At 43.3% G+C, this 25,694-nt stretch overlaps 1 protein-coding gene across 2 annotated transcripts in view; it reads left to right on the top strand.

The window, feature by feature from the left end:
• Window positions 1-11,965, top strand: part of wwtr1 (WW domain containing transcription regulator 1) — a 165,784-nt gene extending 153,819 nt beyond the window's left edge. For both annotated transcript variants that reach the window (XM_060834539.1, XM_060834540.1), the window contains 4 exons: window positions 5,026-5,222; window positions 7,075-7,220; window positions 7,386-7,483; window positions 8,479-11,965. In XM_060834539.1, the coding sequence (XP_060690522.1) occupies window positions 5,026-5,222; window positions 7,075-7,220; window positions 7,386-7,483; window positions 8,479-8,684 (647 nt within the window). In that variant the 3' untranslated portion in view covers window positions 8,685-11,965. The remainder of the gene's footprint in view (window positions 1-5,025; window positions 5,223-7,074; window positions 7,221-7,385; window positions 7,484-8,478) is intronic.
• Window positions 11,966-25,694: the final 13,729 nt, after the last annotated feature.

Below are 25,694 nucleotides of genomic sequence, written 5' to 3'. Positions count from 1 at the left end.
AGCTGGGGGCGAGCAAATAGCAGTCTCAGAAATTCTGCACAAACATTTGTCCAAAGTCTCTAGCTGTGATTTGATAATTTTGATGTGCCTGAGGAGGTTGATGGAATAAGATAGCATGGGCCAGTCAGCCCGGGTTTGCCAATCTTGTCTCTTTTCCACCCTGCATCCCTGTCACATGAAAGCAGTTCGATTCCCTTCTCTGTGCTCATCGAAAGCCCCAAGCAGGGGTAATGTCTGAGCACAGTGTGGGTATGACTTCGTGCAATGGCTTGTTCTGTGATTTCAGCACTACATTTGTAACATCCAGATAATCAAATCCATGCTCTACCTCCCCCTTAACCAGCCTTGCCCCCATCCAGCTGAAGTCCTATCTGCCTGCGGTGAAAAAGGAATCAACTTTAAAACAGTTAAATAGTCCCAGACCACCCCTTACATCGAGGTATAGCACTATTTGTAAGGTCAATGTAGTGTTTATTGGACACCAAGGCTCATCCAACCCCACCGAGAGCATTTAAAACTCATCGGATTACAAAAGATGGCCACTTGGCCTATTGTGACTGTGCTGGCTCTTTGGAAGAACTGCTTTGACAATTAATCCTTTATTCCTGGAGACCCCAGGACATTCCCAGAGGACTGTAATGAAAGAGCAGCTCTATGGTCCTCTTTATGATTGAAGTTGGAAGTCACACAACACCTGGTTATAGTCCAACAGGTTTATTTGAAATCACAAGCTTTTGGAACACTACTGTTATGACAGGTGACCTCATTTTCTGCATGGGGACCCTGCAGCACTCTGGACTCAATATCAAGTTCAATCATTTTAGGGCCTGGACGCTTCCCTGTCCTAGCCCCTACCCTACACACCAGGCCTCGTTATTACACAGTCTGCCATTACACACTACCCATTGTTAGCCACTAACAGTCTCCATTAACAGCTATTCACCCTCCCAGCCGGATCGTTATCAACTCCTTTGCCTGTCCAACCGTTCTGGCTTTGGGTTCTGTCCCCACCTATCATTTACTCCTTATTCCCTCCCCACAACCCTAACTTCTGCAGATAAGCCAACATTTTCCTAGCTGCCATCAGTTCTGAGGAAGGGTCACTGGACCCGAAATGTTAACTCTGATATCTCTTCACAGATGTTGCCAGACCTACTGAACTTTTCCAGCAATGTCTATTTTAGTTCGAATAGTGCTGTTCTTGTGAATGTTGATCTTGCCTAGTGCACGTCCTGTGTGGTGTGACCTGTATGCCCTACTCTGTCTATGTTTTTCTTCACTGTATGTCCTTGCTTACTATGATCTGCCCGTACTGCTCACAAACAAAGCCTTTCACTGTGCTTGGGTCCATGTGACAATAAATCAAATCAAATCAATCAATCAATGATTTCCAGATTCTCACCACTTTCTGGATGTAAAAGCTTTTCCTCACATCTCCTTGAAACATCGAACATAGAGAAGTACAGCACAGAACAGGTCCTTTGGCCCATGATGTTGTGTTGAGGATTAATCTTAATGTAAAATAAAATAATCTAACCTACGCACCCCTCAATTCACTGCTGTACATGTGCATGTCCAGCAGTCGCTTAAATGTCCCTAAACATTCTACCCTTTAGCTTAAATCTATCCCCCCTGTCATTGATCCCTCCCACAAAGGGACAAGTTTATTCTTCTCTGACTACAATTATATACATCTCAATCATGTCCCGTCTCAATCTCTTCTGATTGAAGGAAAGCAATCCCAGTCTATCCAATCTCTCATTATAACTGAGATTTCCTGACCTCATCCTAAAGGTGACACATGTACTGCATTGAAGGTGTCTCTGTCATGAAGCTGGAACCCTTCAGATAGTATGACAAGAGGATCACAAACTGAGCCACATTTGTCAGATAGATGGGAAGGAACCTTTCTCCTTGGTGGGGGGGATCAATGACCGGGGGGGGGCATAGATTTAAGGTAAAGGGCATCTGGATTCAAGGAAATGTTTTTCGAAGATGGTGGTGGGAATCAGGGAGTGTCTGCCTGAAAGGAAGGTAGAGGCAGAAACTGCTTGATAACATGGAAGAAGTATTTAAGGATGCACTCATGATGCCAAGGCATATCTGGCCAAGAAGATGAGATTAGAATAGTCAGGTGGTTGTTTTTGACCAGTGCCAATTCAATGGGCTGACGGGCCATTTTCCAGCCCTGGAGATCTCCACGACTCTGTGAAGTGTTGAATGGGAGGCTGTAAAGTCACAAAAAAAGTCCTGTTACACTTTGTTAAAGAATTCACACAGAGGGTGTATGGAATGAGCTGCCAGAGGAAGTGGTGGAGACTGGTACAGTTACAGCACTTAAAAGGCATCTGGATGGGTACATGAATAGGAATGGTTTAGAGGGATATTGGCCAAGTGCTGGCAAATGGGACTAGATTAGGTTAAGATATCTGGTCGGCATGGACGAGTTGGACTGAAGGGTCTGTTTTCGTGCTGTGCATCTCTGTGGCTAGAAGCAGCATCATTTGAGTTAAAAGAAAAAGCTACATATGGCTGGGAGGTGAATCTCTCAGGCACCAATGCCAACCTTTGAGGTTGTCTCCCTCCCTGACTCCCGAATGCCTGTGAAAGGACCCTGCTGTTTAAACCGTCCCTGCCTGCTCAGGTTACAGTTCCCTGACGCTAAAGGGACAGAGGAACTGTGGCTATGATGGGGAAGGAGGGTTGCGGTGGGTTATTTTGTATATTTTGTATCCAGGTTTCCCTTATAGGGAGAAGTAAATCCCAGGACAGCAATCTCACTCAGACTCTTGCCCACCTTCCCTCTCCAAGAATAGTCTTTGTGTAGCAAGGTCATCGTGAACTTGAAACAGCTTGGGATTCTTGGGAGGGGGGAGACCGAAGGCAGAGTGAGCAATTGCCTAATTGTGGAAGCATGACCCTCAACTTCCTGTGGCTGTTAATAGATTACCTATACCTGTCCAGGCATGTTAGATTGTTGCTGCAAACCACAGCAAGTTAGGACAGACCATCCTGCAATTGTGGATTAAGTCTGGTTATTTGTGAAGACTCAAGTAGAAGATAATGTTCATCATAAACGGAAAATATGTGGATAAAATCATGTTCAGCAGCACCTCTGCAAAGGCTATAACATTTCAGATTATCATACACTAACTTAGTTACAAAGCATCAGCTGTATCTTTGTTAAACGAGAGGTTTACAGTCTGTGATCTATCCACTGTAATCTCTCAGCATTGCCAAGTTCTCTAAAGTTCAATATCACGATTCAACAAGCTGAGACTTTTCTATAGCCCCATATGGATTTTTGTATTTGCCGATAAATTATAACTTTCTGAAGTAGGAATTTAGGAAAGAAATCACAGATGATGCTGGAAATACTGAGTGCACCTGTTGGTGGGGAGGGAGAGAGAGAGAGAAAAGGTTATGTATCAGGTCGATGGCACTTAAGCAGAAAACGTCAGGGATATACCAGCTTTTAAGCAACTACAGAGGCAGAGGAAAAGGAGTAGGAGGAACAAAAAGGTGGAAAAGTCTTTGATACGGTGATCGAAGACAAATTGGATGAATGTTGGCCTTTTCTGGTTTAGGAATTCCTGTATTCCAAAGGTTCTTGCAAACTGACCTGGGTCAACAGTGTAACTTTCTGATTTGGTTTGCTGGGAAGTCTAGACTATTGGTATGTATAGTTGATTAAAAACTGCACAAGTGGACTCTTGGCAGTCCTTCTCATATCATTGTTTTATACCTTATCACACAAATGAAAGGTCATTAGCTTCAAATATGTTTCATTCTTACTTCTGAATAGTTGGCCACTTACATCACCTGTTGAGGTGATGTTGTCCCACGTGGGTGCTTTGTTTGCTTGTCTAACAAGGGTCACTGCATTTCAAAATAACTTATTGCATGTTTCCAATGATGGAGTTGGAATGGACTTGTTATAACTATCAGGAAAAATTGAACAGGCTGGGCCTGTTTTTCATGAAAGGATATGATGAACTAATGGAGGTCTTTAAGATTATAATAAGTGTTTGACAGAAAACATACTGAGAACTAGCAATCACTTGGCATGGTTGAAGTAATAGTGTAGATACGCAGAGAAGGCAGTAGTATAGTGGTCATGTTACTGGGTTAGTAATAGAATGCCAGACTGATTCTCTGAGGCATGACTTCAAGCAGCTTATGGAATGTAGTTAATAAATCAGGATTATTTTATAAAGGAGTTAGGGAGTATCTTCCCAGGCTCAGTGTGGGATGAGCTATAGCAAGAGGAGTGGTAGAATCGGGGGGAAATGTTCAGCAAGGCCTATCTCAACGTCAAGACTATCTCACCCCCACCTAATTCACTTTTATCGGATGGCGTAATGAGACTCTTGCTCAGCAGGGTCAGGTTCCCAGCTGACGTTCATCGTTGCTCATTGGAGCACCTCATTTACAGGTCAACTCACCATGGACTGTGCTCTTATCAAACTTACCATCCAAGCGAGTCAGTCAGTTAGGGGTGGACAAAAAAATGTGCTGGCCTAGTCAGTGACACCTACATCTCATAAAAGACGAAAGGAAGATATATCTTTAGGGGAATCTAGATAAAGAAATGCAAGGACAAAGAGTTAGCAGGAAATAATCATGGCATTGGATTGTGAGGCATGAAAGGGAGCCTTGTGTGGATCATGAATATTGGAACAGCCATGTTTGGCTGAATGGTGTGTATGTGTACTGTAATTTCTATGCCATTCTATGAACCGTTTCTGAAGATGCATAGCTAGCTGCTATTCCAAAGCCAGCTCCCATTTATAGCAGGGAATCTCCTGAGGCATTGATGTCTCACTGTGTGGAAAGATGTGGTGGGGCCCATCGTTTTAAATAGGCCTACGTTCCGTTTGACTTCATTTCCTGGGTGTCACATGGTTCGCACATACATGTGATTAGTCCACAATGCGGGATTACAGGCAAAAAAAAATCACACGGCAGTTCGGATGGTCAGTTCACATGCTGCTGGACTCACGTGCTTCCATTCTTTCTCCTCAGTGATGAATCAGCAGCAGATGACGCCAAACACCACTGTACCCCCTCCTGTTGTGCCCTCACAGAATCCGCGGATGGCCATGATGAACCTATCCAGTGCTATGACGGTGCAGCAGAAACATCAGCAGAAGATGCGTCTCCAGCAGATCCAGATGGAAAAAGAGAGGATTAAACATCTGCAACAGGAGCTCATGAGACAGGTAACTCTTTCTGCCCCAGCTTCTTTCCCCTGGGATCTAATCTTTGATGTCTTTGCATGTAAACCAGCTTCCTACAATGGCTTGGTAGATAAATACATCAAATGGAATAAGCCCATCAGATGAAGGTGCAGATGTATACCATTCACCCCATCGAGTCTGCTCTGCAGTGAGATCCATGGCTGATCTGATAATCCTCAACTCCATCTTCCTGTCTCTGACTGGCTTAATGATCAAAAATCTGTCTGTCTCACTCTTGAATGTACTGAATGATCCAACCTCTACAGCCCTCTGTAGTAAAGAATTCCAGATTCACTATCTTCTAACAGAAAAAAATTCTCCTCATCACTGTCTTAAATAGGGAATCTTATGCCCTCTTGTCCTAGACTCACTCACAAGAAGACATAATCTCTGCTTATCTCAGCAGATCTGGCAGCATCTGTAACGGGAGAAAAGAGCTGACGTTTCGAGTCTAATTGACCCTTTGACAAAGAAGAAGGGCTCATGCCCAAAACATCAACTCTCCTGCTCCTTAGATGCTGCCTGACCTGCTGCACTTTCCCAGCAACACATTTTCAGCTCTGATCTCCAGCATCTGCAGTCCTCACTTTCTCCTATAGTATATATTCACCTTCCTTATCCAGTTTGTAAATATATATTGTAAATAATTGTGGCCACAGCACTGATTCCCGTGAACTCCATTAATTATAGCTAGCCATTTCAAAGTCATATCCCTTATCCCAATTCTTTGACTTCTGTTAATTAGCTAATCGTTTATCCAATATGTTGTTACTACTTTGTTATTTATTAATATACTACCTGCATATCTTTGGACTATGAGAGCACCCGGAGGAAGCCCAAGCAGGCACGGTGAGAACGTGCAAATTTTACGCAGTGACCTGAGGGTGGAATCAAACTCAGGACCCTGGTGCTGTGAGGCAGGAGTGCGAACCACTGAGCTACCGTGCCTTTCTAGATGCAAGGCATAGAGCGAGCGTAGGATTTAAGAATCTTAGTTGGTGGCAGGACAGGACAGTAAACCATGGGCCATCCCCAGAGCTTAACTTGTGAGGTGATGGGAAGGGAGTGAATATCTTCCCAATGTTACCATGTGTGTTGATCTGTCCCCTTTGCCTCTTCCACATTGCAGGAGGGAAAGATTTCACCCAAAGTGAGCAACTACTTTGTTATTTAGTCAAACACCTACAACCCTTCAGAGCTTGCTTAATTGAAATCAGTGTGATCTGTACTTGGTGATGGGTAGTGGTGGAGGTTGGTACAATTGCAACATTTAAAAGGCATCTGGATGGATATATGAATAGGAAGGGTTTGGAGGGATATGGGCCAGGTGCTGGCAGGTGGGACTACGATTGGGTTGGGATATCTGGTGAGCATGGACTTGGACCGAAGAGTTTGTTTCCACGCTGTACATGTCTATGACTCTATTAAGTAAGGGTAAAAAGTGAGGTCTGCAGATGCTGGAGATCACAGTTGAAAATGTGTTGCTGGTTAAAGCACAGCAGGTCAGGCAGCATCCAAGGAATAGGAAATTCGACGTTTCGGGCATAAGCCCTTCATCAGGAATGACTCTATTAACTCTACGACTGGTGAAGGGATAGGGAACATCATACAAGATTAGAAACTCTGTGATTAAAAATGTTTGGTGGCACTGTAAAGTTTTGGGATGTTTATGTATGAACGTGTGATGGTCTGTTTCAAGGTAATTCATCTTTGGTCTTTTTAAGCTGTCTGATTGAGACATTTGTAAGTGTCAAGCATGGCTTGTTCCTATGTAAAGGAGCATTTTATTTTCTCCAGGGAAAGCACTTGTTTTCAGCCTTTGTATTTCTTTCAGGAGAAGGCACTGTACAATCAGATTCCCAATCAGATTCCCATTGAATCGGATAACATCTCCACAGCCCAGAATGCAGTCTCTACACCGACTATGACACAGGAGATGCACGCCATCACAAACAATGGCTCAGACCCCTTCCTCAGCAGGCAAGTTTTCTTTAATTCACATGACAGGAATGCTCGAATTAGCTGAGACTTAGCTTGCTTTTATACCAGAGACTTTGATCTAGTACCATATTAATAACAGACATCCTTTTTTCCTTTGCCTCCCCATTACCATCATGGCCATTCCTTGCTGGTTTTCGCACACAGTGGACCGTATCACTCACGGCAGGCAAGTGCAGACAGCGGCTTGGGATTAGGAAGGACACCTGAAGACTTTCTGGGTCATGTCGAGGAAATGGATACAGGTGAATTCAGGCTCATTGTCTTTCTTTCTTATTTAATACTGAACTTTGTGAATGTATGTAAGATTGACACCACTGAGTCTTAATCATGTAATTGGTGTAAGTTTTGGTGTAAAGTGCACGTTTAGAAATTCTCATCAAGTTTCAATCTAACATTGCTTGGAGTGTTAGACACAAACATTCTGGGAATTTCTAAATGTGTACTTTACACCACTTAAACAATTAAGATTCAGCAGTGTAAATGTAAGCCAAAAGAGAAATTACTCTAACATAGGCTGAATATCTCTTTTTGCAATGTTTAGATTGTATTTGGCATGGCAGGTACGTATAAATCCAAAGCTTGCACCAGGAATTCTTATCATTTTAATGACTTACCTTATTAAAATTCCATACAATGGGAAATAATGTGTTCCATTGGAGATCAACACAATGGAAGTGAATGCTTAAGTAAGATAGACTTTGCTCATTCTTGACTATGGAAGTGATTGGGGACTACTTTGATTATTGGATGTACTGATCTACAGAACTTTCAGTTTGGGGAAATCACTTATCAACCGGATCATTGGACAAGCTAGAGGTTTGAAAGAAGCAAATCTTTTTCGCCAGCGTCAGGATTTCTCAACATGCCTTACAATCAATTTCTGAAATTCCCTGTCCAATGAAGCAGTTGAGGCTACCCCATTGAAAGTTTGTAAGGAAAAGATAGATAGATTTGTGAAGAGTACAGGAATTAAGGGTTATGGTGAGCAGGTGGCTAAGTGGAACTGAGTCCATGAAAAGATCAACCATGCTCTTATTGAATGGCGGAGCAGGCTCAAAGGGGCCAAATGGCCTACTCCTGCTCCTGTTTCTTATGTTCTAATGTCACGTAGGCCCAGATCTTTAGTTGATGTTTGCTATTTCTTAAGGTGTACCTGTTTGGGTTTTCATGGTTATGCCACTGTTTGAAGTGTTAGATTTTGAAGGAGCTCCATCTAAGCCCTATGCTTTGTCTGCAGGAGACATGGGGCAGACCGCTATGACTGCAAATCAGCCCAGTCGCTTCCCTGACTTCCTGGACTCCCTGCCTGGAACCAACGTGGACCTCGGGACCCTGGAAGGCGAGGACCTGATGCCAAGCCTGCAGGAGCCCTTCGGATCAGACATCTTGCCTGACGTGGAGTCTAGCCTCAACCCTAAAGAGACTTTCCTCACTTGGTTGTAAGCACTCAAGGAAGAAGGAAGGAAAGAAAGAAAATAAAAATAAAAATCGAGACAAAAGTTACTTTTTCTGCTTGAATCAGAGGCAGATTGCCTCAAGTAGCGCTTTTTTGTTTGCCTGATGACTCTTATGCTCCCCCGACACCCCAAAGTGGTATATACTTGTCATTTAAGTAAAGAAAAGGCAGCTAGCAATACTTTATATGAACTATATTCTTGAACTATTTCAATTTCTTTGACCTTCCATGTAATCATGGGGTTAGCCTCTAGTAGAAGATCAAAGATTTCACTGCTTATCCTATTTTGCATGGCAAATTGGATGATTTCTTTGTCCAATATTATTAATATTATATTCTTAGCAGCCAAAAGGAAGATGATAATGAACCAAAGAGACTGGCCATTCGTGTTTATTTGTGTGTGTAATAGCACATGACTGGAGTCTGTTTGGTTCAAATGATAAAAAAAAACACATTGGGGAAGGTGGGGCTGAAGGGGTTGTTAATCAAATAGTTGTGGTGACATTTTATCAGAAAAATGGAGTGATACCAAACACTTACCAGCTATTTAACACAAACAGAGCTTTAAAATGTGTTTGTACTGTTCTATATCAAAAAGAAAAATGTACAAAGAACCTCCAGGTTTGGAGTTTTGTCACCGTGACAATGATTAGTTGCCATTTGCACATAGGGGCACCATTGTACTCTTAGTGGTTCGAGCTGCAGTTCTGTATTACTCGATTACATGCTATTAATTCATTTTCATGGCCTAGGTGCCCACATTGGCAGTGATGGCGGATGCAGGTTTGCCACATTCCCACGGCATTCCTTTCTCTGCTAAATTTAACAGAATTGCTAAACCATTTAAAGCAAACAGTTTTTAGTGACTCTGTCCAAATAGTGGAGAGGGGAATATGTTATGAGTCCCTGAATATCATCACAGCTGTTAGCTTCTAAACTCATATCTTTCAAAGGCTTCGAGATTATAACGTAGATAAATATAACTGTATACCCTTATAGTTTGATATGTTACAATGTTATGTTCTGTAAAAATAGATTTTGCAAACAAAAAAAAACTACCACATTTTTATCGAGTGGCTACTTAGTTTTTCTTTTCTAAAAAAAAAACTTTTTTTTAATTATTATCATATTGAAACTTGGATTTTAGATTTTTATCATGTCAAGTACTCAAATTGTTATACTTTAAAAAGAAAGGGACAACCTCCTTTCTTTTCTGTTGGTAATCAGGTGAGAATTTGGGAGCGATGAAAGTGGAAAGGTTGTGATGAATTGGACTGGGTGGAGTTCAGGGTGGAATGAGTTGTCTTGTGCAAGGTAGGAGTGGAAAGGGAATGATGCAATGCTGAAGGTCAATAGAAGAATGCCCTTATTGCAACATAACGCTGGATGTGCAGGATAAAGGAAGCTGCACCATCCCATTTGAGTCCCAAAAGATGACTCTTTTCCCACAGGTGCACCATAAGCAATTTATAGAGACAGTTGGGAGAGGCATGCTGATCAAAATTTCAGCAAACGTTAACCAATGATTTAAATGTCAAAAAAAGTGAGGTTAGACCCCATAGTGCAGCCTGTGCTCCATAAGTGTGCCAAGTGACAGTGCTGGATGGATGGAGCGATTTGAAATGTCTGTTACCATTTTGTTGGCTGCTCTTGGTCTGGATTCAGAAGAGGGTTCCAGCATTCAGATTCAGTGCCAGCTTTGGGTCTGGAGTTTAACAGGCACCATTGTAACCACTCGCCTCTGTCCCCCCAACCCCACCCAGTCCCCTCCCTACCAACCCCACCCATCCCTTCATTCAGATGAGTGGTTTCAGAAAGGCTCTCAAAATGGGAAAAGTGAAACAGATGCTGGCACGGAATCAGATGGAGACAGCCGATGAGCTTGATTTTCCCCCAGTAGCCTCCATACTTTGTTCCTGTTTGCCTGTCTCCCCAAAACAGCCAGCACTCTATGAATAAACAAGATAGTTAAGCATAAAATGTTCACTGATGTGAAAAGGGGCATCAAGTGACTGAATGCTTGTCCCTGCTGAAGTATCATTGCTTGCACTTGCCAATTGCTGAGGTTTCTCTTGTCTCGATTATGTGTGTTTTTGGATGGTGGGGAGGGTGCTGTGTACGAGGAGCCCTTTATTGTAGTAAAGGCTTTGAATCGTAGAGCAAGGAGAAGGAGCAGTGGCTATTCATAAGAGTAACACTGATGGTGAGAAGTGTACTCTGGACAGTCATTCCATTTTACCTGAAGGAAGACAGATAGTGGTGCATGGCCTGAAAGGGTGTAAAAATAATGCGGAATAAGCAAACTCTCCTCATTTTCTTTAGTATAATTTTAATTTATCAACATCAGAGTTGGGGAGCCCTCTCCTTGTAGAATTGGCACTGGTCTGATTTTGTTTATTTGAAGAGCTCGGAATCTTAATGTGAGTTGAATGAAGTGCACTTTTAGACCTTATTAACTGAGCAGTTTCCATTCTGGCCAGAATTCATGCGAAACCCACTGACTATTTTCTGGCATCTTCACCAATCTCTTTGCTCATGCTACAGTGATATTGTCGTACATTCAGACATGGGCTGTGAAGAGGACCTTTGTCACAGTTTCTCGGAATCTGAGCCACTGAGGGAGTGGTGTCACTTGAGATAGCCCTTACCTTCAAAATCTGCCTCGACCTCCTGTCTGGCAGTGATTGGCCAGAAGGAGTTGGCACTTACCCAAAGGGTTTTTCTGCCGTGACCATGACTTCACACCTAGTCTAGCGAATGGAGTGCGCTTTTTATCACAGACGTTAGTGTACAGACAAAATCATTCCGTCGTCTATATGGGGAATGAGGAACTGCATGGAGGGGTAGGTTTGGAAAATAGGAATGCACAAGGGAACAGATAAGAAAGCTGGAAAAATAACAGCATTTTAAATATTGGAGGACCTGCAGAGGAAGTACAGCTTGAATACCACTCAGGCAAGATTTCTTGCATTTAGGTGTTCGAGTCTGTGTAACCTCTTCAGCTTTATGGAATAATTACTTAAAACATGTTATTTCTAGTACAGTATGAACCTTTTCATAGATAGCTCAATCTATTCATACAGTGTGAAAGTGTATCATGTATGTGTCCTTACGTTTTGAATTTGGGTTATTTTGTACTGAAATGTATTGAGCATTGCATTATAGCAGGGTATGCATACGGATTGTATGCAAACAGTTCAGTTCCGGTTTAAATCCTTGAAGTCTTGTACAACAAGCTTTTAAAAAAATAAATATAATTGGATTTTAACTTTTATGATTGTCTTGTTTTTATTTTATCTGTGCTGAGTGAAAATCTTTCTTTCATGGCCAGGATTTTGTCCCGTTGACACTTCCTCTAACTCTATTCATGTCTCTGCCTCTGAGCCAGCATTTTCTGTCTGTGCTGAGTCATAGTGTCATACAGCAGGAAACAGATCCTTTGGTCCCACCAATCCATGCTAACCATAAACATAAACTAAACTACTCCCACCTGCCTGCTCCCGCCCCATATCCCTCCAAACATTTCTTATTCATGCACTTCTCCAAGTCAATTTTAAATGTTGTAACTATACCTACATCCACTTCTTCCTCAGGAAGTTCATTCCACATACGAACCACCCTCTGTGTAAAAAAAATTGCCCCTTGTGTATTTTTTAAAATCTCTCTCGTCTTACCTTAAAAGTGATGGAGGCTGGTACAATTAAAACACTTAAAAAGCATCTGGATTAGTATATGAATAGGAACAAACATAGAGGAATATGGGCCAATTGCTGGCAAATGGGACTAGTTTAATTTGGGATATATGGATGAGTGGGACCAAAGGGTCTGTTTCCATGCTGTATATCTCTATGAGTCTATTTCCCTTATTATTCTGTAAACTTCTATAAGGTCACCCCTCAACCTCCTATGCTCCAGTGAAAATAGTCCCAGTCTCTCCAGCCTTTCTTTATAACTCAAACCTTACATACCTGGCGACATCCTGGTAAATCTCTTCTGAGCCCTCACCAGTTTAATATCTTTGTTATAACTGGGTGACCAGAACTGGACACAGTATTCTAGAAGGGGTGTCACCAATGTCCTGTACAATCTCAACATGACATGACTTCCAACTCCTAAAATTGTGAGGTGGAGTCTAACTGTAGAGATTTGAGCACAAAATTAATTACAAAGTGAATGCTGCATTGTCAGATGTGCCTCCTTCAAGATAAAATGTCAAATTGACACCCATTCCCCTTTCTGCTGAGTGTAAAATATTCAATGACACTATTTTTAAGAATGACAAGAGAGTCCTGATCAATATTTTTCCCTGGCTAGGGGAGGTTCAAAACTAGAGGGCATAGGTCTAAGGTGAGAGAGGAATAATCTAAAAGGGACCTAAGGATCAATGTTTTCATGCAGAGGGTGGTATGTGTATGGAATGAGCTGCCAGAAGAAGTGGTGGAGGCTGGTACAATCGCAACATTTAAAAGGCATCTGAATGGATACATGAATAGGAAGGGTTTGGAGGGATATGGGCCTGGTGCTTGCAAATGGGACTAGATTAGTTAGGATATCTGGTCAGCATGGACACATTGGACCGAAGGGTCCGTTTCCATGCTGTACACCTCTATGACCCTATGATCAATATTAGTCAATCCACTAGCGCCTACATCAGGTTATCCGATGTCTGCTGTAGGAGTGTATTGAGTGGAAATTGGCTCTTGTGTTTCTTATATTGCAACTATATTATAAAACAGTCTCCTTATTTGTGAAGGTCATGAAAGGTGCTACAAAAATGCACGTCTTTCATTTCCTTTGAACATCAGCTTCTTGGATGTGTCTCTCAGGTCCAGCTCCAATGACAGAGACTGTAGTCATCACCATGGCGTCATCATCTTATTTCAAAGCAATCTACTGTGCGGCTTCCTCCTCCTCATCAAAAGGTATGTCAGAGAGGAAAATATATCTCTCTGAGCAAACCTTGTTTGAAACATTTGTAAGTGGCGGTGCTGCAATTGCATCTAGTGCCCATTTCCAGTTGGTACAAAGTACTGGAGCCTAAAGAGATATGGGAGAGACTTGGGCTATGCTTGAGGATATTTGGGGAGAAACGTATTGGAGCAGATAGAAGACCAAGAACTGCAAGTCACACAAAGATCCTACTTTCCTCATTTTTTGCCCTTGGCTTGATAGAGAGGTTGGAAAAGCTAAACAAGGAAACGTTAGGTCAGAGGGCAGAGTACCTTGCAGGGTGTGGTGCAATCATGAAGTGGGGGGAGATCAGGAGGTTAAGATGGAGAGTTAGATTATAGGTGGACTGAGGTTAAAGAGCAGTTGAAGAGATCTCAAATCTGGCGAGAGATCACAGAGCTGAAGATCCCTCTCTGACAAGGGTTTGGATTGTGCATTTGAAGAGATTGAGGTGCTGAGGAATGCTTTTTAAGAAAGGGGGGGGAAGAATTTGCTGACTGCATGGAAGAAGGTTTTGGGGTCCCAGTGGAAAAGTTTTCTACTCCTCCGGGCCAACAAGGATGCTAGAAAGTAGTTTCCAATCAACCTGTTCAGAGATGTTATTATACACCTCTAGAGCAGCTTGGACTTGAACCCAAGACTCGTGACCCAGAGATATGGAAACTACCACTGCAAACAGTGCTGGATCCACACAATCCTGATTCCCTGCAGCTGTGATGGGGTTTTCTGAGCCCTGAGAAATCCAGTCATACAATCCCTACAGGACTTAAAGAGGACATTTGGCCCATTGAGTCAGTACTAACCCTTCAAAGAAGGGTGCCACTCTATCCCTGTGTTTACCATGGCTAATCTACCAAACCTGCACATTACCAGGCAGGTTTAACATGGCCAATCCATCTAACGTACACATCTTTGGACTATGGGAGGAAACCAGAGCACCTGAAGGAAACCCACACAGACAAGGGGAGAATGTACGCACTCCACGCAGACATTTAGAGACATATTAGATAATCAGAGGGTCTGATAGGATGGAAAGGGAGAGCCTTTTTCCAAGTATGGTGACGACGTGCTCGAGAGGGTGATAGATATAGGACATATGTCAGAGGTAGTTTCTTTACTCAGAGAGTAGTAAGGGTATGGAATGCTTTGCCTGCAATGGTAGTAGATTCGCCAAGTTTAAGTGCATTTAAGTCATCATTGGACGAGCATATGGACGTACATGGAATAATGTAGGTTAGATGGGCTTCAGATTGGTAAGACAGGTCAGCGCAACATCGAGGGCCGAAGGGCCTGTACTGCGCTGTAATGGTCTATGTTCTATGAGGAGAATCTGCAAACACTGCACAGACCAAACTCTGACCCAAGACAGGAATTGAACTCAGGTCTCTGGTGCTGAGAGGCAGTAGTGCTTAGCCGTGGAACCCTAAAGGAGTAAATTCTTTATACCCAGAAGTGCTACCACATGCAACTGAGTGAGCTTCCCACCATCAAAAATTAATGAGACTTTTTTTTGTGTTTTGTTTATAAACTAATAAACGCCACCAGTAGGAGCCACACATAGCCAATGTAATATTTACATGCAAAGCCTATTAAGAGCAATGTTAACCATCAAAAGTGAGGGACTGGTATGGTGAGGGGGAAAGGGTTAAATGGAGTTGGAGGGAGAAATAAAGCATTGTATCACCCACGGTAGTCACCCCTCTCTAAAAGCATAGACAGCAATGATGGACACAGTGTGCTCCGTCTAGGAGTAAGTGAGGACTGCAGATGCTGGAGATCTGATCCAAAAGGTGTGGTGCTGGAAATGCATAGGAGGTCAGGCAGTATCCAAGGAGCAGGAGAGTCAACGTTTTGAGCATAATCTCGCCATCCTCATTCCTGATGAAGAGCTTATACTCGAAACGTTGACTCTCCTGCTCCTTGGATGCCTGACCGGCGGTGCTTTTCCAGTAACACACCTTCCCCATCACACTTGGGGGCGGCACGTTGGCTCAGTGGTTAGCACTGCTGTCTCCCAGCGCCAGGGAGCTAGGTTCGATTCCAGCCTTGGGAGACTGTCTGTATGGGATTTGCAAGTTCTTCCCGTGTCTGTGCGGGTTTCCTCTGGATGCTCCGGTTTCCTCCCACAATCACAAAGATGTGCAGCTTAGGTGAACTGATCACGCTAAATTGCCCATAGTGTTAGGTGCATTAGTCAGGGTCGGGGAATGGGTCTGAGTAGGTTACTCTTCGGAGGGTCAGTGTGGACTTGTTGACCTGAAGGACCTGTTTGCATACTGTGGGAAATCTAATCTAATCTCTTAGGACACCCAGGCACGATCCTAAATGCGGAAGAGATGACCTCCTCCATATCCTGTTGCCTGGGCCTGTGTAATGACAGCCTGGCCAGGCCCAGGAGCAGACCCACAAGGGGGGGGTCTCCTCTGATCAGTCACACCCCTCTCTACCGGGAGCCCAAAGACCAGGAGCGTCCGGGTGAAGTGCAACCAAAAATGCAGCAAAAGACTTTTCAAATAACTACAAATGGGGTGCAATCGCCCATGACCAATATATACACGGTCCACAGAATCCACATCACCACAAAATAAACATTTGGGCTGGGAGTCTGTGAACCACTGCAATCTGTGGTTAGAAGGGATTGCTGTTCAAAGAATCTTTTAAAATCTGAGGCAACTGACCTCATTAGCATAGTTAAATACCTAAGTTAAAAAGTGTAGTGCTGGAAAAGCACAGCTGATCAGGTAGCATTCGAGGAGCAGGAGAGTCAATGTTTCAAGCATAACTCTTCATCAGGAATGAGGGGATGGCCCCAGGCTGCTGAGAGATAAATGGGAGGGGAATAGGACTGGGAGGAAGGCAGCTGGGAATGCGATAGGTAGATGAAAATGGGGGGGTGATGTTGATTGGTTGGAGCGGAGGGTGGAGTGGATAGGTGGGAAGGAAGATGGACAGGTAGGACAGTTCAAGAGGGTGGTGCCGAGTTGGAGGGTTGGAACTGGGATAAGGTGGGGCGAAGGGAGATGAGGAAACTTTCTCCCCATAGTTAAATAGCTACTCGGCCCCCCTTCCCCAACCCCGAGAGCACGTCGAGTTGGAATGGGAAGTGGGTAGGTTGTGGTTTAGTTTCAGAACATTCCCTCCCCTGTCCACTGCTGACCTGTCCTTTACCAGTCCCATTATAGAGGTTTGAACAATCCTCCCCAAACCCATATGGTGCTGGAGTCAGAGGAAACAATCGATAGGTTCATTGGGGAGGTGGAAGAGGAGTTAGACCACAGTCTTCAGCTTTCATTGGCCAATCCTTCTGATGCCCACCCGTAAATCACCAGGGTTTTTTAAAAAGAGATTCAATTCAATTCCCCCAATTTACTGTGCTCCAACTGACAATCTCTGGATGGTGAAACTAATGGGGTAACCAGTCATGTGACATTAGTGTCCTAGCCAGGTGCCTACACTCACCCCTTCTTCCTGTGAGGAGACCTGGCTTTCACCTGAATTCCTGTAGGGTAACACTGTGTGCAGCCATGATGGCTGACTATGAAGCATCTTCTTGTTAATCCTCCCAATGACAGGTTTGGGTTTCCTCACTCTGATGCCATGGCCCCTTTTAAGGGAAATGCTACATGGAAATACCTCATCGGATCCTGAACAGAAACAGAACCCAGCTGGTTCATTCAGTGTTTACACTTGTCCATTTATCTCATACTATTAGCAAGACCTTCTACGTCATGCATTTATCGAGTTGTCCTTTACTCACATTATTGCTGCTCACCTCAAGTGCCACATTTAGTGTTGAGAGCCACATGTCTGTGTCAAGACATTTGTCCTGAATTATTTATTGGATTTGCACAGCAGGCCATTTGGCCCAACGAGTCCACAACGCTCCACCCAGACTCACACCCTGTCAAAGGATCCACTGTAGCCAACCCACCTATCCCTGGATACTACAGGCAATTTCCCACAGCCAATCCACACTTCTTTGGACTGTGGGAGGAAACCCACACTGACACTGGGGAGAACGTGGGTTTCAGAAATTCCTGATGAAGGGTTTATGCCTGAAATGTCAGCTTTCCTGCTCCTCGGATGCTGCCTGACCTACTGTGCTTATCTCGTGACACACTTTATCAACTCTGACTTCTCCAGCATCGGCAGTCCTCACTTTCTCCACGCGGAGAATATGCAAATTCCACACAGTCACCTGAGGCTGGGATTGAACCTGGATCCCTGCTGTTGTGAGGCAGCAGTGCTAACCACTGGGCCACCATGTCACCCTGGATAGCTACTTTATATTTATGTCCTGAGTCTTGCTCACAAGTGAATACATCTAATCAAACCTCTCCATACTTTAAAAGATCTCTTTTAAGTAATCCCTCAGCTGTTCCACAGGGAATAAGACATCACAGCCTGTGCAGTTTTTCCTCATGATGAGACTCTGTCAATTCTAGAATCATCTTTGCAATCTTTCTTGCAACTTCCCAGTGCTTCCACATCCTTTTTGTATTTTGAAAATTCAAACTGTGTACAATGCAGTTAGAGGTTTATAAAATCATAAAGGGCATGGATAGGGTGAATAGCCAAGGTCTTTCTCCCAGGGTAAGGGAGTCCAAAACTAGAGGGCATAAGTTTATGTTGACAGGGAAAGATTTAAAAGGAACCCGAAGGGCAAGTTTTTCACACAGAGGGTGGTGTGTGTATGGAATGAGCTGCCAGAGGAAGTGGTGGAGGCTGGTACAATTACAGCATTTAAAAGGCATCTGGATGGGTATATGAATAGGAAGGGTTTAGAGGGGTATGGGCCAAATGCTGGCAAATGGGACCAGGTTAGTTTAGGATATCTGGTTGGCATGGACGCGTTGGACCGAAGGGTCTGTTTCTATGCTGTATAACTCAAGGACTCTATATCAGGATTAAGCTGTGTTACATTAAGAAAGGCAGAGAATGTGGTGGTGTTCAAACAGCTACAGCCAATTTAAGATAATCATAACATGGCCCATTTTCGTTTGCAAGACATTAGGTACATTCATATGCAGGGACCCATTCTCCGTAAAAGCAAAAGAATTTGTCCAACCCTTGGACCGTTGTTTTGAATTACTCAGGGATTTGGAGGGACTCAAAGCTCTGTGTTGCTTTCTTCATTGCAATGCCATGGTTGGCTTCCAATGAATTACCGTGATCACAGTTTGAAGATGTAGGGTAAGCCATTGAGGACCGAGATGAGGAAAAATGTCTTCACCCAGAAACTGTGGAATTCTCTGCTATAGAGATTGGTTGAGGCCAGGGCATTGAATGTTTTCAAGAAGGAATTAGATATAGTTCTTAGGGCTAAATGAATCAAAGGGTATGGGAAGAAAGCAGGAACAAGGTATTGAGTTGGATGATCATATTGAATGATGGAGCATGCTCAAATGGTCTACTCCTCTATTTATTTTCTATAGTCTTCTCCTGTCAGCTGGGGAACACATCCTCAATGGAATGATCACTGAGCTCCTACACCTATGTACGTCCGATATGTCAATGACACATTGGTCATATTTGCATCTAATAATTTCCTGAGACACCTTAAATAGACTCCAGTTTGCACTCAAATTTACAAACTCAAATCTGCTTCCTTTGTTTGATATATTCATTGAGAAATCTGCCCCACGAGTGCTGTGCTACTATCTATCATAAACTTACATTGACTAGCCAACATAGATATTCCTGCATTCCACCAGTTACAACAGTAACCTCATGAGTAGGGCCCTAGCCATTGACTTATTTGTTGCTTAGATAGGGCATACAAAAACAATTTTGAAATGATCATTGTATTTCAGAAACTCATGAAAAGTGCCTATGATCACCCTTTTTGGTACTAAATGCACTGAATACAATTTCTCAAATTGCCTGGGATGGGGAAGGTGTCTCAAAACTCTGAATATCAAATGAATCTAGCTGTTTCACATAGCTACTTTGTACAGACTGCTGCTGTCAAGTCATAAAGACATTTTGCCTGCAGCAAGAATGGAAAATGTGGTATGTGAATTTCAGTACCTGTGTGATGCCTGGCATGTAGGTTCTACATCACAATGACTGGTAGAGTCTGTCAATCAATAAGTCCCCTTGAATATTTGTAGTAGATAGCATGTAAAATGTGCTCAATGAGCCAGTGCTTGCCAGTCTCAGAGGTTTATGTCCAAGATGAGGAGCAGGTCAAAGATGTATTTTACTGATTAGATCTATGCAGCGATGACATTCCTTCCTGTGTGGTAACAGTTTTTACTCACAATGCTTTAAAATGTCTCGCCCATTCTTCGAGGTTTGGCTTCCATCACTTTCCACACTTTGTTTGCTTTTTCTCTGAGTCCAAACTAGCGCTTAACTATTCAAACACATTGAGCAAAGATCAATTACCACGTTTGATAATCACCAATTAAACACAATGCCAATATTTAGGAATAGACAGGGAGGGAGTTGCAGATGTGTGCAGGCAGGGAGATGACAGAAAACCTGAAATACTCCATTTTGCGTATTGGACCAACAGATCCACATCAGATGTCATATCACTTGTCCTCTCACCTCCCTAGAACATCTTGACACCAAGAACAGCTACGTAAGAATCTTACTCCTTGACTACAGTTCAGCCTTCAATACTATTATCCTCTTGAGACTGATTCTAAACTTAGTGATCTGGGACTTAGCCCCCCACTCTCTGCAACTGGATCCTCAGTTTCCTGACCCACAATCAGTGAAAATTGGGGGCAATATTTCATTGTCACTAAGACTCAACACTGGAGACCCAAAGTGCATACTCAGCCCCCTATTGTACTCACTGTATACCCATGACTGCGTCGCCAAATACCAGACTAATGTCATTTACAAGTTCACTGATGACATCACCATAGTCGGTCAAATCTCAGATGGTGACGAAACAGACTACAGACGGAAGATGGAAGACCTGGAAAAATGGTGCACTGAGAACAACCTAGCTCTCAATGCTGGCAAAACCAAGGAACTCATTACTGACTTTCAGCGGGATGTTACTCATGGCCCCATACATTTTAACAGTACAGAGGTGGAATGAGTGGAGAGTGGAGAGCTCCTGGGAGTGGTCATCCACAACAAGCTTTCTTGGACTCTTCATGTGGATGTACTGGTTACTCTTCTTCCTCAGGCAGCTGAGGAAATTTGGCATGATGGTGAATACCCTTGCCAACTTTTATAGGTGCGCCATCGAGAGAATTCTGTCTGGATGTATCACTACCTGGTATGGCAACTGTACCATTCAAGATCAGAGATGTTACAGAGAGTGGTGAACTCGGCCCAGACAATCACAAAAGCCGACCTCCCATCTATAAAATTTATTTAACAGGTCCGCTGTGAAGGAAAGGCTGCCAGCATTCTCAAAGATCCATCCCACCCTTGACAACCTCTACCATTGGGGAGAAGGTACAGAAGCCTGAACACATGTACCAGCTGGTGTTGAAACATTTTCTAACCTATTGTTGTTAGAATACAGAATGGACTCACAAACTTACATTTGCCTGTACCTGTGTTTTTGCTTTTGCCGCTGTTTACCTATTATTTACTATCAATGCTACTTAACTCTGTGATCTGCCGGTATTGCTCGTAAGACAAAGCTTTTCACTGTGCTTCAGCACACGTGACAATAAATTCAATTCAATTCAAATACTGGTGGTCTCGTCCGGAACGTCATAGAATCATAGAATCATACAGCACAGAACAAATCCTACTGTCCATCAAGTCTGCACCAACTCTAAATCTACACTAGTCCCACTTTCCAGCCCATAGTCTTGAATGCTATGATATTTCACGTGCTTATTCACATAGTTTCTCAAGGTTGTGAGGTTTTCAGTCTTGACTACTTTCTCAGGCAACATGTTCCAGACTCTGAACACGCTCTGGGGAAAAACTTTATCTGCAAATCCTCAAAACTTTCACCTTAAAATTACATGCACTTCTTATTGACCATTCACCTAAGGAGAGCAGCAGCTTTCTATCCATCCTGCCCATGCCCTTCATCAGCTAATACACCTCTATCAGGGCCCTCCTCAACCTTCTCTGCTCCAAAGAAAACAATCTGAGCTGATCCAGCCTCTCTTCATTGCTGAAATACTCCATCACAGGCAGCGCCCTGGTGAATCCCCTCTCCATCCCCTCCAGTGCAATCACATCCACCCTACTGTGTGGTGACCAGAATTGCACACAGTTCTCCAAATGTGGCCTAACCAAAGTTTTGTGCAGCTCCAACATAAACTCCCATATATTATATTTTTTGTCTAATGAGATTAAAGTTGAACAGTTTAGGATTCTACTCTTTGGAATTTGGAAGAATGTGAGGTGATCTTGTTGAAACGTACAGGGGCTTGACAGGGTAAACACTGAGAGGGTGTTTTCCCTCATGGGAGAGTCTAGAATCAGAGGGCATAGTCTCGGAGTGAAGGGGTACCAACTTAAGACTGAGATGAGGAGGAATTTCTTCTCTCAGAGGTTATGAATCTTTGGAACTCGTTTCCACAGAGAGCTGGGGGGGCAGGGTCTTTGTATATACTGACGGCTGAGAGAGAGTCTTGATCAGTCGGGAATCAAGGGTTCCGGGAAAATGGCAGGATAGTGGGTGTGAGAAATGTTGGATCAGCCATGACTTTCTGAAATAGTGGAGCAGGCTTAATGAACGGCCTACTGTTGTTTCTGCTATAACATGTGTTTCTTCAATGTGAATTGGTTTTAACACAATTGAAGAATTTAGGCCATTATTTGTATAATGTGAACTTTCCTCGATGGCTATAATATGATTGCAGCCCCATTGGTTTAAATAGCACAGCCAATGCGTGATTTTTGTATAAAGGAACCAACTGCATTTCAGTTCCTACTTTTTATGGTCTTCATTATAATCTATACTATGACTTGACCCATATCCCTCTAAACCCTTCCTGTTTATATGCCCATCCAGATGCCTTTTAAATGTTGTAATTGTACCAGCCTCCGTCACTTCCTCTGGCAGTTCACTCCATACACTCACCACTCTCTGGCATGAAAAAGTTGCCCCTCAGGTCCCTTTTATATCTTTGCCCTCTCACCCTAAACCTATGCCCCTCTAGTTCTGGACTCCCCCATCCCAGGAAAAAGACCTTGCACTGTAACAGTTCTGGAATTCTATAGAAAGCACACCTCTGTAACCACAGTCTTTCTCCAAGGCCTGAGAAATCATTGTGTTTAATTCAGGCAACTTGGAAGGCTGGTTCAAATATTTTCAGAATATTTGTCACACGACACCAGGTTATAGTCCAACAGGAAAGCTTGTGATTTCAAATAAACCTGTTGGACTATGACTTATTCGTGTGACTTCTGACTTTGTCCATCCCTGTCCAACACCGGCACTTCCACATCATGACTTGAATCTTGTGGGCGGCATGGTGGCACAGTGGTTCGCACTGCTGCCTCACAGCGCCAGAGACCCGGGTTCAATTCCCGACTCAGGCGACTGACTGTGTGGAGTTTGCACGTCCTCCCCGTGTCTGCGTGGGTTTCCTCCGGGTGCTCCAGTTTCCTCCCACAATCCAAAGATGTGCGGGTCAGGTGAATTGGCCATGCTAAATTGTCCATAGTGTTAGGTAAGGGATAAATGTAGGGGTATGGGTGGGTTGCGCTTTGGCGGGTCGGTGTAGACTTGTTGGGCCGAATGGCCTGTTTCCATACTGTAAGTAATCTAATCTAATTATTCCGGAATCTTTCCCAAGGCAAGTCATGGACAGGCAACGAAGCTGACCTTTTGGGATCGTGCTTTGCAATTTGTATTTATTCGCTTTTAAGTTTCTGGCCCTCTCCTGCAGCTTAGGTGTTAAAACCAATCCCGAAAGAGTTATTTACCATCCATTAACTGATATAAAGGAAAGCAGACTGTCGCCTTGGGAACACTACAGCCAAGTGCACAATCCACCTTCCAAACGGATTTTTTTTATTTTGTTGAGGGATTCCGAGAATCTGCAGATTACTCACAGCCACAAATCATTAAGGCTTCACCAGAGACGCCAAGACAAAGATACACTTCAATGAAAGTGGCTGGGTCACTTCCTGATGTTATACCCCGATAAACAGAAACAAAAACTGAATGCTGCCATTTGTCATTATAATCTTTCTAATATTAAGTTTTGGTCTCATATGTTCATTCACAAAACAGATTATACCTGAAAAGATGAATAGTTAAGGCATTCTTGTCAGCCTTCTGAGTTAAATTGAGATTAGAATGTGATTGCGCAAGTGCATCATGACTCGGTACGGCTGAGTTCTAACCTGGAGATTGTGAAATCATGGTGCTGGTGAACAGGGACAGCTAATGGCCTGGGAGCACGCCAAAAGCTAGAAAGGGTTGAAGGTCAAAGCTATTGACCTGAAAAGGGTTAGCGGCCAAGGCGGTTGATCTAGAAAGTTGTGAACAAATCACTTGCCCATTAAATTGTTAAATATGTAGGCAGCTGAAAATGTGTTGCTGGAAAAGCGCAGTAGGTCAGGCAGCATCCAAGGAACAGGAAATTTCCTGTTCCTTGGATGCTGCCTGACCTGCTGCGCTTTTCCAGCAACACATTTTCAGTTCTGATCTCCAGCATCTGCAGACTTCACTTTCTCCTTAAATATTTAGGCACACTTGGAATCTGGGTTAGAAGTGGATTTGGAAAATGGCAACCTAGATTGACCAGTCTGAGAAACTAATGGTTCTTTGTATTCCTCGCTCTGTTCAGTAACCCCATGAACTTTGTATGGTATGATCTGCCTGTATTGCACGCAAAACGTAACTTGTCACTGTACTTAGGTATATATGACAATAATAAATCAAATCAAATCAAATCAAATTGAATTTGATCAAATCAAGATTCTCATTTGTACCAGAATTTGAGCCCTTAACAAGAAGGGACTCTAAAATTGAACACTTTTTTTCTTTATTGCTTCATTTTCCTGCCTTTATATTCTATGTTTTTGTTTATTTTTGTGTTTTAAGCCAGTGCCAGAGAATGGTGACACTACACAACACCATTCATTGTATTGGGCAATAAAACACATGTGACAAGTACACAACTCAATTCAAATCAAATTGATCATTTCTAATAACCGATGGTCAACCCAGCAGATCCTTGTCAGTGGTTGAGAATCAAACCCAGTTCCATGGTCTAAAGTACCACTAGATGGGGTGACTTATGAAGTTACAGATCCTTTTGCATTATTTTTGTTGCCAGAATCTGATCATGATGCTGTTTAAATGCAGCATGTGCACCTCCCTATAAAATACTTGGCTGCATTCCATCTGTTGGGGTGTTGCCAACTCACTTCAGGTTGCTTTACTGGCAGCCAAGGTCACTTATTAACAGCAACCTCTGACATTCTGTTCCAATCACTGGCTTTTCGCTTAAGTGATGCAGGAATTATTGTTAAAAGTTCGAGAAATTCCCAACCACGCTGTAACTTTCTCTCGCCTCCCTCTCTTCCCTTTGTATTGACTAGTAGCAGCTGGCCTTGTGGTGGTATGGTTTCCATGGGCACCGAAGTGCTTTTCCGCACTTGACCTGGACAATGAACGTCAGCAGGGTTCCTGTATCAGGAGACGGGGGAAGGGGACTGATGGCACAGCTGAAGCCAACTTCCCATTGTCCATTTGGAGGAACTTCCAAGCAGAACACTAGAGGGCAACGTGGAGCCAGAAAGTTGGATAATTATTATCTTTCCTGGCACGGTTCTCTCCTGTTGCGGGAGACACCAAGACCTTGTCTACCAACTCCTTACTGAAACAAAGACAGTCTATCACAACTGGGATCATCCTGATCCTACACAAGGTATTTAAACATTAGAAATGCCTTTATTTTAATAATTTCCCATTTGGCTAGCAGCTTGCCATGCTCCTCAAAACCTTGGGAAGTCCAATGCTTTGGGAAGCATGTGATTTTAGCTTGGTAAAGTAGCCATAGTCCTACTAGACTACAGGGCTGCTCTCTCATTGGAGAGAGACATGACTGGTGGGGGGTTTTAACATGAGGGTCACCACACCTCAGGTGAGGGGA

Source organism: Hemiscyllium ocellatum, chromosome 13 (genome assembly GCF_020745735.1).
Source record: "Hemiscyllium ocellatum isolate sHemOce1 chromosome 13, sHemOce1.pat.X.cur, whole genome shotgun sequence".
In the NCBI taxonomy this organism is placed as follows: domain Eukaryota; kingdom Metazoa; phylum Chordata; class Chondrichthyes; order Orectolobiformes; family Hemiscylliidae; genus Hemiscyllium; species Hemiscyllium ocellatum.
Note: the sequence above shows the minus strand (reverse complement) of the source record. Positions and strands in the feature narration are given on the sequence as shown.